The following is a 15,815-nucleotide window of genomic DNA, read 5'->3' on the forward strand; positions in this document are numbered from 1 at the left end:
CCCCGGAGCCCCCGCACCCCCCGGTGCCCCCCTGTCCGGCCTCTCGCGGGGGCTTCCGTGCTCCGGTGCAGCCTGCGCCTTCCTCTGCCGGGCGCCGCTGCTTTCCCCGGCCCTCCCCGAGCCGTCTGCCCGCGGCTTTCTTCTGAGGAAGCCGTCGGGGCTTTCATCTTGTTGATGGCTTCCCGCTGCCTTCGCAGAGCTCTTGTTTTCCCTCCCGAGGACAGCTTTGGCACCTTGAAGAAAGAGGAAGAACAAAGCACTTGAGGTTCATTATTCTTTTTGATGTACAGATGTGAACAGAATGCTCCCAAAGAAGCACAAAGATCATTAACCGCTGTAAAAAGAAATTCCTTTGTCAACCCAGATTCGATTGCTTTAATAAGCAATTTTACCACTTTACACATCTTGCCTTTTCTGTATGCTTAGACCACTATGGTGACAACAGCATTACTTGCTGTAGGTGGGATTTCTCCCATTCTCTGGGGCGTTTCCTACAAGGACCTCTACGATAGGCTTTACTGAAACGCAGGGCTTGTCCCTGCTCCTCTCGGATCCAGCAGGAACTTTCCCACCTCAGTGGTAACAAAACCTCACAAATTGCTTTATTTCTCCTTATTAAATCCTTTCCTCAGCCTGCTGAAGCAGAGAACGCTGCAGGTGAGCAGTGTCTCTGTAGCTGATGTTACAGGTAGCTCTTTCCTCTGACTCCTGCAGCTCGGTGACCACCTTCCGGGACCCACTTGCCCTGTTCTGCAGTGTTGTCGTGTCCTGGTTGGGGTGGAGGGGATTGCTCTGGAATTCCGGCCAAGTGACCCACACCTCCCGAGCCCGTGCTTTGAGACCCAAGGGAAGTAATGGAGTGGAGTCAGGTGTTGGGTGGCCTTCTCTGTTTTAATGGAATGGCAGAAAGAAAATCTCAGCTGTGGTGTCTCTCCTAGAGCAAAGCCTCTTCTGTCCCTTTCTGCAGATTGTGCCCCCCCGGGCATTGTTTTGCTTATTTATTCCTCCTTCCTATAGACTTCTGCCCCAGAGTCTGTTCCTGCATGTCAGGACACATAGTGACTTCTGGGGGTGGCAGATTGTCAGCTGAGCTGCGCTTGTTTCTGGAGAGGATTTTGGGACTGCGTTGTGCCATTAGGATATAAGATGTCTCAAAGACCGTTAAAGCATCACAGCTGGGGGGAGGTCTGGAGTGTGAGACTATACAGAGTTATGGGAGCCACCTTGTGCTGGCAGGTAACTCGCCTGTAGATCTCAAAGCCAATAGCAACGGCTGTGCCCACAGATAAAGGAAGCAGTGCCTTCCTTGCTTCTGTCACCCGAGCAATAGGCAGCTTGGCTTTTGTAAGGGATGTATTGGAAATTTGAGTATTTTTACTTCCTGACAGCTGTTGTTTGAACTGTCTAGTAATTCTGGAGATGCACAAACACTCCCTCCTGGTTCCTCTGGTACTCAACAGTGCTGCAGTCAGAATTCATGGTTCGTTTCTGACAATAACATCTGAAAACCCCCAGTTTGCCTGTTGTATCTGTTTGCAGCAATTTCTGTTCTTTTCTAGGACAGCTGTTTTAGTGGAGAAGCCAGGAGCACGAGTGAGGGGTGCCTGTGTTTGTGCAAGACAAATTGCAGTGGGAATTACTCCCAACCTGAGCAGGAAAAGCCCGGTCAAAAGCTACGTGTGACAGGGAGGACTGTAGCCATTGAAGGAAGACTGGGAAGTATGGGCATATCTGTTAGCTGCAACGTGGAGAAGACATGGGAAGGGGAGGTTAGCTGAGTCTTTTGGTTTTCTTGGTGATTGCTTCAGCAGCTTGGTGTGGAAGTGTTGCTCTTCACTGTGCCTCAGGCTATGCACAGCGCATCAGAGACCAGAAGACGTAGTATTATTTCCCAGATGTGTGCTGGTGCTGGGGTGCCCAGCTCAGGAGAACAGTAATCTCGAATCTTATGTGCCTGTTGAGAGGCTTTTTATTAGTTCTTTTTCTTTGGTTGTTTGGAGATATAATCAAAGTACTTCCCCTCCTGCTGTCCACAGTATGTTTTCCTATTCCTGCAGAAAGACGGGTGGAAGACTAAAGTGGTGAAATGCCTTGCCCTGGTTTCACAAATTAACTGCTAACAGAACTGTTGGTTGAAACAAAATTGCCTAGACTTTGTGCTTTGGTCACAAAAACCTTTCTTGTCCCAGGTAGACTGGAGTTCCTGTATTTTTCCTTGGCGTGAGCTGTGCCCATCCCATTCAGCCACCCTGTCACAGCCCACGAGCACCGTCTCTGACATCTCTGGCACTCCTAAAACCAGTGTGGTCTGCACGGGGACGGCTGGGATGTTGTATCGGATGCAAGTGGGGACAAAAGCCTCAGTTGCTGACTGGACAGGTTTTGGTAAACTGGCAGCTGTCAGTATGGCATTTCTTACCATGGCTGCAGGCTGTGGGGAGTCAGGAGTGTAGCTGGCAGCTGGGCGTCCGCCCCTGTGGTCCCAGCCAGGGCTTCATCCATGCTGCCGTGTGGTGCGTTAGTAGGAGGAGACATCCAGCCACTGATGAAACACCATTACTAAAGCCGTACCCCTTCTTCCATACCTCCCTAATTATGCCCTTGAGGTTTGTAAACAAGGTGAGCACTGTTCTTGGCTGGATTCGGCAGCCTTCTGGGAGCTGCTGCCTCCCTTTCCCTCAGCAGCGTCGCACTGAGAAATATTAAGAGAACCCATCATATTTTGGGATCCCAAATGATCATATGATGCTTAAGAGCATCAGGAGCAGATTGTGGGTGTGAGGGAATGGGTAATGGTTTTGAAAGTTTGATCCCAAATGTCAACAGGCAGAGACAGGGAATGTTCAGCAAAAAGGCTTCCTGGCCGGGCAGGGGTGTTGGGAGCTGCTGGTGGTCCCGCCGGGTTTTGCAAGAGCTGTGCTGGCAGGATGCTTCCAGGCTTGGTGCCGCAAGGGCACTGCCTGTGCCTGCGGAGACGGATGCTGATGGAAGGTACCACACTGGCGTCAAAGGGACTGTAGCTGGCGGCATGGAGGTTTGTGGAGGCACAGGCAGCGGTGGAGGTCGGGCCGGCAAGCCCAGTCTGTGCTGGCAGTCAGGGAGAGCTGCATGCAGCCACGCTCTGCATGGCACTGTTTGCTCACACTGCCGCTTCGGCGTGCCGGGCCCTTTGCACGGAGGCTGGCCTGCGCTGGGTGGCAGAGGCGGATGCCCTTCATGCCCTGGGCACACTGGCTCAGTCCCGTGGCACTTCTGCCGGGCCGGGAGGGAAGGTGCTCCCTGCGGTGCCGCTGCGGCTGCTGGTGCGGGAGGGTTTTTCCATCTGCTAACAATGGCTGGTGCATTCTGCCGGGCCGGGAGGGAAGGTGCTCCCTGCGGTGCCGCTGCGGCTGCTGGTGCGGGAGGGTTTTTCCATCTGCTAACAATGGCTGATGACACAGCCTGACACGGGCTGGCGGGGAGACGTGGTGGGTGTGGAGATGCACAAATGAGCCCTGGCAGGGGAAACAGTGCATTTATTGTAATCTGAAGCTGCTATGGCAGCCTGTGCTGCAGAAGCCTGTCTATTAAGTCAGATTTGTTTCCTCGTAACTGCTTTATTCTCTTCCTTTCTTGTTTCCCTGCCTCTGAACATCTGGGTGCACTCCTGAACAATGCCAGAGCCTGTGGAGGTGCTGTCATTTATATTTTACTTATTGTACTGTAATACATTTTTTCCTGGTAGTTGTTGTGGGTGCCGATGCACCCTTCTCTCTCTGCCGGGCGCGGGGGAGTGTCCGGGTGCGGGGCGCAGGGCTGGTGCCAGGAGTGCCCAATCCCCTGAATGAACGCCTTGTTCCCGCTCCAGCCATTATGGACCTCGCCATTTCATGTGCTGACAGAGCTAGCACTGAGCAGCCCTTCACATCTGCCGCAGAATGACCGTTTGTGTTTGTGGGCAGGCATATTTTCTGAGTTCATATTAACAGTTTATTCAGTAATTGTCAAGTGCTGCAGTCCCCTACCCCCGCGCCGCCTGTGCCTGTCTGCCTTCGCCTCTCCTTCCCCTGTCCGCTGCACAGGAGGAGTCAGGCCACCATCGGCATTTGCTGTGCTCTCGCACTCCAGCAAGATTGAACTCCAGGGCCTGTGGGAAAGCAGTTTGGGGAGGTTTAATGGGTATGGCCAAGACAAAAAAAAAAAAAAAGGAGGTCCAGTCATGTTATTAGATCTGGGCAAATCGGCTCTTTTCTTCTCCTTGTGCAGGCTAGGCAGAGCCAAGGAGAATCTGCCAGGGCGCAGGGGACTGGTTATGAGGGAGAAACACTACATGCAGTTCACTGAAATATAAAATGAGAATCTTCTTCCTTGCATTTCTAACCGTGGCCCTCATTCTTCCATAGCTGATGCTCGGTACTGTTGCCTGGTAGTTACTATCCACATTTCTTGTAGTGTTACTTAAGTACTCATCATTTCCACCCATGGGAGCCACAGCTCAGCTGCTTGACCCCTGTGACTGACAGGCTATAAGCAACTGCTGTGGTCACACTTTGCTCTTGTAGGGGTTACTGTATTGTTAGCAAGACGACAATTGGATAGACACAAAAGGAAGGGCAAGCGCCCTGTGCCAGGGGAGGAGGAGAGTCAGTGGCTCAACAGCATCTGTTTGTGCTCGGGGTCTTCAGCCCCAAAGTGGAGCATCGCCAGTCCTGTGCCCATCGGGGAGAGCCGCAGCGCGGGCTGAGAGCTGGCACGAGGACCTGGGACTCCCGGCCAGTGCGCGCCCGGTGGTCCTCTTGCCTGCCGCGGGAGGAGAGCTGCACTGGGAGGTGGTCCTGGTCCCCAGGTCACTGGTCAAGGCTGGTGTCTTTGTGTGTTGGCGGTGATCTGTTAAAGTGAGCTGTTCAAAGGACCTGCGTGGAGAGGTCTGTGACCAGCAACGTGCCTTTGCTTCCAGACCCCCCCCGGTAGACAACAAAGTTCTGCCAGACCCCTGTGCCGACCTGTTAGCTTAGGGCAGGGAGAAGGGGAGCTGATCCCAGCTCTGCTTGTGGGGGAGGACGGTGGGTGCGACAGGAGCAGGGAACAGCTCAGCCTGGAGCTTTTCCTAATGGGAGGAGACGCTCCTGAGTGGCATTCGGCTGCACTGAGAGGGGAAACTAAATCCCCATTGCTGGGACTGGGGCTGCTGGTCATGGGTGCAGCCCGGGAAGCGAGGAGGGACTGTGGCTCTTCCCCCTGCACCAGCGCTGAGCTGCAGCCGGGGTTGAGCGCGCTGCGCGTTCTCATCCTTTCCCCACCCAGTTTCTTTGTCTCGACTGTGTGTGGATGAGATTGCAGTAAAAACGCACACTGGTCTTGGGGCTTTGGCAGCCGCAGGCTACAGGGACACAGGGGGATTCTCCCGCATCCTTCTGTTGCCGGGGGGAAGCTGCGAATTACCACCGCTGTGGTGATACTTCCAGAAATCACCCTGGGGCAGCGGATGAAGAACAAACTCAGTTCCCTGTAGAGGAATTAATTGTGCAAGAGCGTGACAGGGTGAGGCTGGTGCGTGAGCCCTGCTGAAGGCTCCGGTCGGCACTGGTCCAGGCTGGCTCTGTGGAAGGGGGATGTGCTCACACGCCAAAACCTGGGCTGTGGGCACCGGGAGGGAGCAGAGAGGAAAGTAAGGGGAGCTTGAGAGCTGGATGGTTTTAAGCAGACAGGAGGATCGTATATTCTCTGGAACAGCACTGTCAGCTTATGTCACACGGCAGCCATGCGTGAGGTGAGGCTGTTTGCCCCTGTACTGCCTGCAGCTGCTCTTCGGGCTTGTGCAGGTGGAGGTAGAAGAGCCGAATCTCAGCCTTCACGGTTCCTCAGGATAGGGTCTGTTCCCCTCAGGATAGGGTCTGTTCCCCACAGGACAGTGTCCGTTCTCTCCCATCAGGGGATGCTGGGTTGCCCCAGTCCAAAAGCATGAATATAGGACGAGCATAAGAGCAGTTCTGGTCTGGGTGCTCTCCCACTGCCTGGCGGCTTTCCTTCAGAGAAGGCTGCTGGCCACTTCGGTCGGTAGAAAGGAGAACAGAGCAGGTGGTAAATGATGAGACAGGAACGTGGTTCCATGCCTCCTGGGTCTTGTGTATACCTGTGATGTTGTGAAATGCTTCAGAAGGACTACCCTGAGCATCGTTGGGGAGGGACGGATTCCAATAGGAGATGCGTCATTGTCAGGGCTGCCTGTCCTGTTGATGGTCTTTGCAAGGTGGTAACAGATGAGAGAGAGAGAGAAATTTGTCTTCTCTAATGCAACTTATTTTGCATGGTATTTGGGTAAGATTTAAGGACACGCCCTTAGTGACAAACTTGTATGTGTCTTGTGCTGCCTGCAGGTTTATGTGCATAATGGCGTGGTGTAGGAAGCTTTTTTGACTTCTGTCTGTATATTTTATGGAAGAACATTTGCTGTGTCCCCAGTGCCTCTCCTTTGTACTCATTCTACCTCGGTGGTGTTTCTAACAGCACCCGTTCCATTCTGAAACAGCCCTACGAGTATGTTTGTTTCCCATCTTTGCTCTTATCCTGTTGTTTCAACTGTTGGTACAGATGAGAACTGCCTGCAGTGCTGGCTGTTGGGGCGAGCTGGCTGGTGCAGTTGCAGAGCACCAAGAAGGGCACTGCACTGGCCACTGAGAAGCGCGTGTGGTGCCTGCTACTGACGACTGCTGCGTTCTTCCCTTCACAGAGTGATCGTCTCCTTATTAAAGGAGGGAGAATAGTCAATGATGACCAGTCATTCTATGCTGACATTTACATGGAGGATGGCCTCATAAAGTAAGTATGGGACTTCTACAGTGTATTATCTCCATCTCCCCTTAAATCAGCTAGAGGTTGGATGGTTATTGGCTTTCTGTGGACGTAGTCTGAACCCAGCTTGCAAGCCAGTAAAACTTGATAGCCCGCTCCAGTTAGAGGCTCAGCGCTCCGCAGTGTGTGCGAGCACGTGCGTGATGGCCTGTCGTCTTTGCATAGGAACTCCAGTGACTGAATTGCAGTTGGGCTTCTGACTTTGTGACACAGCATCCATTTGGGTATCCATCAGATAGCCCATGCTGTATCTAATTGCACCAGGATCAAGATTTATCTGTGACTCTGTTTTGCCCTGTGTTAACGGTATTAGCATGAATGACCCCACACAAGATCCCATTTGTTAGCACCAACAAGGACAGAGCTGTGCTGCAGGTCATCTGCATCCTTGAGATTTTCAGAAATTGCAGGCAAACCTCTGCTCCCTCCCACCCCCCACCTCCCCAACTTTTTTTGTGTACGTTTCAGAGGTGGAGTAAAAACTCCATTGTTTAAAGTCTGGAGTCAAATGTGGCAAATGTATCACACTGGGACCAGCTCCAAGCTGGGTGAATTGAAAGAACTGTGGTAGTTTTTAGCAGAGGGGCTTGAAAAGGCATCACTTGCTCTATGTTAGGAAGAAAATATCCAACCTTCCCAGAATGGTATACTTTAAAAATCCACCAGCAGAGAAATACTTCAAGAAGTGGGGCTGTTTTTTTATGAGGCTGTTTTTAGCTCATGGACAAGAGCATTTGTGATTGACTAGTACTCGTGGCCAGGCAGAGATCAGAGCCAGCTTCAGGTCTTGCCATGGTGCAGACTTTCTGGGTATCCTTGGGCAAATCACTTAGCCTCGTCTGCAGCCTGGAGGTCACAGAATTTCATTGCTTTGGAAGTGAAGTGCTCTCACAAGTGAATACAGTGAGCAGTTCAATTCCTTTGATGATGGATTCATCTCAATAAAAATGGTGGGAAAAGCTGCTGGTTTATTGTGTGAGGACACTGGAGCAAGTAGTTCTGTCCACAGAACTTTTGGTATTCTAAGAAACAAAAATCTGCGAAGTCATTAAGGTTGAATGAGGTCCAAAAATGGAATTTGGTCTTCATTTACTTCCCCAGCATGCCAAGGAAATCAGAATTTTTCCACTAAAACCAACTTGTCTTTTATCTTGATCTATCAGGGAAGACTGAGGAAGGCTTGATGAAAATAGGATTTCTGAAAGAAGAGATTTGAAGGCTGAGTGCTACATATGGACAGATAAAGGGATTGAGGGGGCGGGGGGCTGAGTGAAGGGAGTCCGAAGGTTCGGGTGACCTGGCCTGCAGGAGGGCTGGATATATCTAGGGAGGAGAGTGTCGTGGGCTAGAACAGCACAAACTCCAGAGGAATATAACGGTATTTTAGGTTATGAGTAGATATATGCTGGAACTTTTTAGATTTCCTGTTTTCAGAAGATATTTTTAGGTACTTGAGATTTTAGCTGCCTTCACTACAGTGTGGCCCTGCTGATAGCAAAGATGTCCTTCAGGGGCATGAAGGAGACAACGAGAGAGGGGAGGCCCTGGGGAGGGGGGACTCTGTCTGTGCTCCTTGGGAGGAGGGTGAGCCCAGTGCTTCCAGGCTGTGCCATGAGCCCAGCCGGGCTGTGCGCTCTGTGAGCTCCTCCCCAGCTCCCCGGAGGGACGCTTCCCTTTACCCTCCGTGCTTTGTGCCGTGAGTGGCATTACAAGTCCCTGTCGAGCCCTGAGCTGGCCTAGCAGCTGCGGCATTACACTGGGAAATCATCTTTCTCTGTAAGTAAGCCTCAGACTTGAGCCTTACTTAAGGTGGGCGGAAGGATGGGGAAGAGGAGAGATTAGGGGTGCGTCTTACTGGAAGCAGGGCTGGTGTCGGGTTTTGTGAGCATGCAGCCTGGGTGAATGGGTAGGATGCTTGCAGGAGCCCGACATGTGAGTCTGTGGGGTATGAAGTGTCCCAGGCAGCTTCTCACCGTACACTGCAGAGATCTGCACACCCACCAGACCATACCCAGCTACCCCAACCAGTGCCTGCCCCAGACAGCGGGTGCCATCACAGACACCACTAGAGCAGCCAGACAGATGTCAGCCACCTCTGGACTATGCAAATTGTAGGTTTAAGCAAGCCAGACAGTCCTGCCTTTTGCTGCAGAGTGAGATGGCTCCTGCAAGCCCAGGTGTGGGAGTGGAAGGAGCGGGGCATTTCTGCAGGCAGGAGATGACCTGGCTTCTCACTAGCTGAACTGTTCGTTGATTATGTTGTGGCTGGTTTCCCTTTATGTGTGGCTCACCATCTTGGTATGATCTCACAGGCAGATTGGAGACAATCTGATTGTCCCTGGAGGAGTCAAAACCATAGAAGCCAATGGGAAGATGGTGATCCCTGGAGGAATTGATGTCCACACTCGCCTGCAGATGCCATACAAGGGGATGACAGCTGTGGATGATTTCTTCCAAGGGACGAAAGCAGCCCTGGCTGGTGGAACCACCATGATCAGTGAGTGCAGCAGGCAGGTCCCGTATGTGACAGCACCCAGCACTCTTGAAACGTTGCCCAGTTATTTCTTTTTCTCTTTGCTTTTCTCAGTCATCTTTGTTTTAAAGGTCCCCGACAGCGTGCTCTAGTTTTCTGTGGTCTCTGTCAATGCAGTCTAGAGAGTAAGGAGTGGGATGAATCTTCAGTACCTTTAGTAATACAGAGTGGTGGGACAGGAGATTTGTGTTAAGACCCTTTGCCCTTGCAGATCCCGTGTTCTGCAGTGCTTCCAGCAGTCTGCATCCACTGGTGCCCCTGTGGGGAGCACCAAAAAGGAACAATGGCATAACTTTTTTTCCCTGTTAAATAAAAATAGGGCAGCATGGTGCTCAGATGACTCTGAGCAGAGGAACAGAGCAATGTCCTGGCATCCCGCACTGCTCAGAAATAAACAGTGCTAATGAAAAAGGAAAGGGAATTCTGTGGTCCTTCCTTGGAGAAGGCCACGGTTGTGCACTGGTTTGAGGTCCAGATTTTACTGCGGTGCAGTGGTCACAGCTATATTTACTTCAGGGTTTCTTGGGATGCAGGGGCAACTGTTGATGCTTCCAGTAAAGCACTGGGTTTCTTGCCTTCCCCCTACTGGTTCTCCTTGCTCTGTGGGCCAAAAAAAGTTGCGTGAAATGGACTGTGGCAAGGCATGGGGATTGCAGGGTGGGCAATAAAAGGTGCATTAGTATTGCAGTGTGGGAGGAGGCTATGTGTTAATGGGGTGGAAATGGGCATGAGGAAGAATAAGGCCCTTCAGCTTTCAGCTGATTTCTCAGCAGAAGCCTGTAAAAACCCCTGGTCCCATGCCAAAGGCCATTAAGCAAAGGCCCTGTGTGCTCCCCTGCTGGTAAATGCACTTGGGGGAGCCTGGGCACGTTGCGGCAGTGATGGGGACTGCCCTTCCGAGCTGCCCTAAAGCTGCCGAGGAGATGAGCCTGGGATCACGGAGGTGCCCAGCAGCGTGCGGGGCTGTGGTGGGGTGACCGGGCGGGGAGCCCTTGCCCACCCCTCGCCCTGCCATGCCTCTGCAGTGGACCATGTGGTGCCAGACCCCGAGTCCAGCCTGGCGGAGGCGTTGGAGCGGTGGCGGGAGTGGGCTGACGGGAAGGCCTGCTGCGACTACGCGCTGCACGTGGACATCCCCCGCTGGAGCGACCGCGTCCGGCAGGAGCTGCACACCATGGTCCAGGAGAAAGGTTTGCGGCACGCCGGTCTCGGCGACACGTGTCCCCTCGCTGCGGGGTGGTGCCAGTGGAAGGAGGGTACGGGGTGTCCCTGCCGTCGTCCGTCCTCTCACTGTGGAGTGCCTGCCGGGATCCTGCATGGCGCGAGTGGGAGTTGTGCCCTGCGGGAGGGCTGGCGGGGAAGGCAGCCCGGGGTGGGGAGAGCCCCCAGCTCACCCCTCTCTCCTCTGCCCCTAGGAGTTAACTCCTTCATGGTGTACATGGCCTACAAGGATTTGTACCAGATGTCAAACACTGAGGTGAGACCGCCTTTGCCGCCTTGGTTGGGGCCGCGGGGGACGGCAGCCACGCTGGGCACAGGGAGGCCGGGGCGGCAGGCGGCCCACTGCTCCCGGCTGGGCCTCGCGGCTCCTCTCCTCTGCCCCCGCTGCCTTGGGAGGGCTGTGGGCACAGTGTGACTGCCGTGGGCCGGCCAGGCACCCGCACTGCAGGAGGAGGCAGAGGTCTGGCCTGGAGATCACCAAGAGCATCCGCCGGCGGCTGTGGCCTTCACAGAGTGCTGCCCAGCATGGCTGGAGCTGGTCCTGGTGTGCCCATGCCGGGCATGGCTGCTGCCGGGGCGTTGGGCTGAAGGGCGTGCGGGCTGCTGGGGTCATGCACAGGCCAGGGTGGGCGACCTGCTCAGTAACCATCTTTTTTTTGTCTCTGTTTCAGCTGTATGAGATATTCAGCTGCCTGGCAGAGCTGGGTGCCATAGCTCAAGTTCATGCTGAAAATGGAGATATAATTGCACAGGTAACTAACTGCTGTTCAGGTATGCAGGGACTGAAAATCTGTCCCAGGCAGATTCGGTGTGGGGCGTTGACAAAATGACTCTAAAGCTGCATGGATGTCTTTTGCAAGGTGATCTCTTTGCTGCTTAGCAGCAATACCAAATTTACCACGATTTTCTGCTGTGAATACATGGTGCATAAGCAAATTTGAAATAGTGAATTAGCGATTATCTAAATGGATAAGAGTGGACCATCAAGTACTATATGTTCACTCCAACTGCAGCTCTTTGTTGTGGAGAGGCAAAGACCTTTGCCTTGCACATAATCAGCTAAGAGTCTTAATGGGTATTGAAAAGTGCCGCGGCAAGAGAGGAATTTTCTCCCTGCTGTAAGCAAGCAGCCAGCTGATGGAGCTGGATTTGCAAGGGAATTGTTATGAGGGATGTGGTTTGGTGTTCATGTGGGTAGGCTGCATTGACCTGCTGTGTTGTAATTGCTGCTGGATGAAAGTCCAAATGTTTTGATTTTCATTAAGACAGAGAAGATGTTGCTCAGTTATGCTCTGCAACTTGTTTTTTCCCATCTCTCTTATTCTTGAGAGTTGAAGGACTGTGAACTAAGGTCATTCTTCAAACATCCTCTCAGACTACAAGAATCAGTTTTTCTTCGGACTTTTTAGAGCTGCAGTGCACAATTGGATGGCTCTTTCAAACAAAAACAAAGAGTGATCAGAGGAATTGTCTTGGATGGAGTCTTGGATCTCTACTTCAGCACCAGCCTAACCACAAAATGCCCCAAAACTATTAGTTGGTAGCACTTCACAGCCCTGGGAATTGCTTCCTTCTGTCAGGACTGAAACATCACAGGCTGGGATAGGGCTCAGCGTGTTGTTAGCACAGAGATGTGATACTTGTGGTCATCTGCTGGTGGTGGTTCCCAGGAAGCAGGCAGAGGATTTGCCCTCTCCATTCCCTATTTCAGCCTATTTTACCTTTAGTGGTTCTGGTGACTGTGTTTCTCCAGAATTTGGTTGCAGGGGGAGAGATGTGCTGCATGGCCTAAACAGAATTAGGATGTGAGCAGAGCTCCAGACTTCAGACTGATGTGCTGTAGGTGGTGGAAGAGTGGTTTGTGGTGGGGAGAAGAGCATTGTCAAGTCTTTGCTTGGCACTTCCACTGTGGCAGAGGTGTCAGAGAAGGTAACACGCAACACTTACCTGCTGTGCACCCTCATCCTGTGATACATTCCTCCGGCAGCTGTGAACACATCTGTTATCGTTGCTGGAGTTACGCAATCCTGATACAGATTGGTGGCATTATTTAATGCCTATAATATGCTCAGTACTCTACAAGACACAAGAAAAAGTGCATAAAACTGCTTGCTTACAGGGTTGCTATTACTGCTGCTGTGCATCCACTTCACACCCCACCACACCTCTTGGAGAAGTGTTGCCTGTTGTGCGACTGCACATGGTGTCTGCAAATCAAGGGCAGGTGTTGGGTGGGAGCAAACATGTGCATTGCCACAGGCAGAGACAGCACGTGGGTAAGGGTGCGAGGGTCACAAAGGTCCCCGCATGCCTTGGTCAGGGCAGACCATGAAGTCCCCCTTCATGTTTCCTTTGACCTCTGTCAAAGGGAGACATATGAAACAAGGGAATGCAAGAGAAATCTCTAGGGTACAGACAGGAGATAGGCAGGCCAGCACACATAGCACGTGCACACACACAATCATCCGTGGTCCTTATTTATAACAGCAAAATACTTGGGATAATGTTAATACAGGAAAACAACACCCCGCACCACCAGCTTCTGTAAAAGTTGATACAGGACAGGATTTAGCACTTGCTGATATCCAAACGATTAAATAACAGCACTGGGGACCCAGCAGTAACCTTGGGAGAATTTTTTTATTGGCTTTAATGATTTTTTTCTCAATAGTTTCTACTCAGACTACTTGCTTTTCAGAAGGGGATCCAGGGAGGGCCTGGGAAAGGGACTCTAAACATATCAAGTGCTGTTTGTGGAGCTGGCGAGTTTTGTACCCTTTTTCCCTCCACACTGTGCTTATTTCCTCAAAGAGGTTTCAGTTGGTGTCTGTGCTCCCTCCAAGCACTCCCGTTTCCCCATCCCTCCCTCTTTCTCTCTCACACCCCTTGAGGGTGCAGCAGCCTCTCACCATGCACAATGGTCCCACAGGACACAGGGTAGTGGCAGTCCCAAGGGAAGGGCTCAACGCAGGAGGGATCTGCTTTTCTGTGTGGTTGATAGTTTCACAGTCTTGTAATGTCCCTCTGTCCTTTCCATGTCCTAGGAACAAACCAGGATGTTGGAGATGGGAATAACCGGCCCTGAGGGCCACGTGCTGAGCAGACCGGAGGAGGTAAGATGCAAAGGACGGTACCAGCCTTGCTGCACTGAGGAGCTTTCCCCGCAAGTCACAGTAGGGCTAGTGTATGTAGTGGGGCCAAGCGAGCATCATGTGTTTGTGTGTGTATGCATCTATGGGTATCCATTTATACCGGCAACACTGTCTTGTTCATCATCAGCCCAGGGAAGAGTCAGGTTCACGTTTGTGGCATTTTTTAGTCCTGCTCAAGTCTCCTGGCAGAGGCAAGGGCTTCTGAGTATCCCAGAGATTAATCAACAAAAAGATCTGTGTGGCTGTAGCAGCATCTGGGGCTGGTTTGGGGGCATTTGTCTTGTATAGCTGACTCCACGGGTGTAAGAGGCCTCAGAAGAATCAAATGATGAGTTTTATTTCCTCTGAAAATTCACTGCTCATGTCTGTCTGCGTGCAGACAGATTCCAGCCTCTTCCTGCTTAATCTCTGCTGAGGGTCTAAAATGTGTTTCAAAATCAGACGGACAAAGCCATTGGTGGAAGGAGAGGGGGAATTTCCTGGTTACAAATAATTTTCAAGACACTAATTAGATTACTTCTAATTTTAGCTCACAGGGTATTTTTCTGTTTGGTCCATTACTCTGAGTTGAGTTTAATTTTAGATAGGTTTTCTTGAGATAGCTCCCTACTGAGAGGTGCTTTTAACTTTCCACAGCACACAAAAGAAGAAAACTATAGGAATTTGGTACAATAGCAAAGCCGAGCAGGGGAGCACAGGGACAGATTTGTACCTCATGGTCTGCTGGAAGTAAAATCAGTTGGCTTAAATTGAAAGTGTAAGAAGCTGACTGTATTATGGCTGGTAACAACATATATAGCTTAGTGTAATACAGTGTTTAATCTCTTTGAAGCACGGGACTGTAAAGCATTTTCCTGTACAGGGAAGCGACTCGTTGTCAAATACAGTAGATCAGAGTCCCTCTGTGTGTAAACTGCCATTTATTTTTATGACTCTGGACCCATTGCCACTAGTTGGCAATCTAACCTGCAATTATGGGATGCTGTGGTTGTGCCAGGATTTGAGAACTGTCCTATTATCATAAGACAGCAATGCGGTTCTTCTCATCTAAAGCCAGTAAAACATTGTTGAGTGGTTGATCTTGAAATGCCATTAAAGCCTGAGGCAACTGGGAGCAGTTCAGGAACACTCTAGATACCGTCTTTCAGCCAAATCCCAATCTCATTGCCTTTAAAAATAAATCGTGTCCCTCTTCCAGAACATCCTCTACCTGGGAGAACGTTAGGTAGAGCACAAATGACCCTCCTACCCCCACTAAAGTTTGCAGGTTGATGGCAAAGCATTGGGAGGGTGGTCTATAGCTCCGTGGGTCTGCCCTGTCCCAGAGGGACTTTAGTGTGGGTTAAAGACGTGCTCTTCTCTCAGGTGATGGTGATGATTTGGTAGGGCAGGATGGTGCTGCTCCAGATTGTAAGCTGCTCTGAAGGGTATTCAGTGATGGCTCTCTTTGCTCCTGTCCACATGTTAAACCCTGTCAACTACTCAAGTCTGTAAGCATGCTGATAAAAATATTTTCTTGTTTAAATTTCTGTTTCAAGAGTCTTTAAGCAGAAAAGATAAACCTCTTTTCACTCTGCAACAAATAAGCCTGCAGAAATACGAGAGGTGTACGGGTGCATGTGTGTCTGGGTGCAGAGGTCTGCTTCCCCTGCTGCGGGGAGAGTTAAGCGTGCAGGGGCAGCTGCCGGGCCCGCAGGCAGTTACTGCGTTCCCTGCAGCTGGCAGTCCCGGCCTCCCCCGGGAACCAGCTGATTGGTACATTGTCTTTTTAAGGCTTCTGTTTTGAACTTTCTCATGCCGAAGCTTGAAGCCAAACTGTAGAGCAAACACTTGGAGAAACTCTGAGGTTGAGCTCAGGCTGAGCACAGGCTGATGTAATAGTCCAAAGATATCCCTCGTGATGGAAATCCACCCTCCGCTAACAGCAGGACACTGAAACACGGGGTGGGTGTCAGCAGGCTGGGACGAGCGGCAGCTGCATCGCAGGACAGCCAGACCCTGATGCGAACAGCCTGCCAGCGCATAGCTCGTTGCACCCCAGCCACAGGCAGGGTGATTGTTGCTTAAAACAAAATGCG

The 15,815-nt window shown here is 51.5% G+C and overlaps 1 protein-coding gene across 1 annotated transcript in view; it reads left to right on the plus strand.

The window, feature by feature from the left end:
• The first annotated feature begins 6,709 nt into the window (after window positions 1-6,709).
• DPYSL3 (dihydropyrimidinase-like 3) overlaps window positions 6,710-15,815 on the plus strand; it is a 17,235-nt gene continuing 8,129 nt past the window's right edge. Inside the window, exons 1-6 of the mRNA XM_009880903.1 lie at window positions 6,710-6,798; window positions 9,144-9,328; window positions 10,390-10,554; window positions 10,780-10,841; window positions 11,257-11,337; window positions 13,630-13,698. Of these exons, the coding sequence (XP_009879205.1) occupies window positions 6,779-6,798; window positions 9,144-9,328; window positions 10,390-10,554; window positions 10,780-10,841; window positions 11,257-11,337; window positions 13,630-13,698 (582 nt within the window). The 5' untranslated portion in view covers window positions 6,710-6,778. The remainder of the gene's footprint in view (window positions 6,799-9,143; window positions 9,329-10,389; window positions 10,555-10,779; window positions 10,842-11,256; window positions 11,338-13,629; window positions 13,699-15,815) is intronic.

The sequence above is a fragment of the Charadrius vociferus genome, unplaced genomic scaffold, assembly GCF_000708025.1.
Source record: "Charadrius vociferus isolate BGI_N301 unplaced genomic scaffold, ASM70802v2 scaffold53, whole genome shotgun sequence".
Taxonomy (NCBI): Eukaryota; Metazoa; Chordata; class Aves; order Charadriiformes; family Charadriidae; genus Charadrius; species Charadrius vociferus.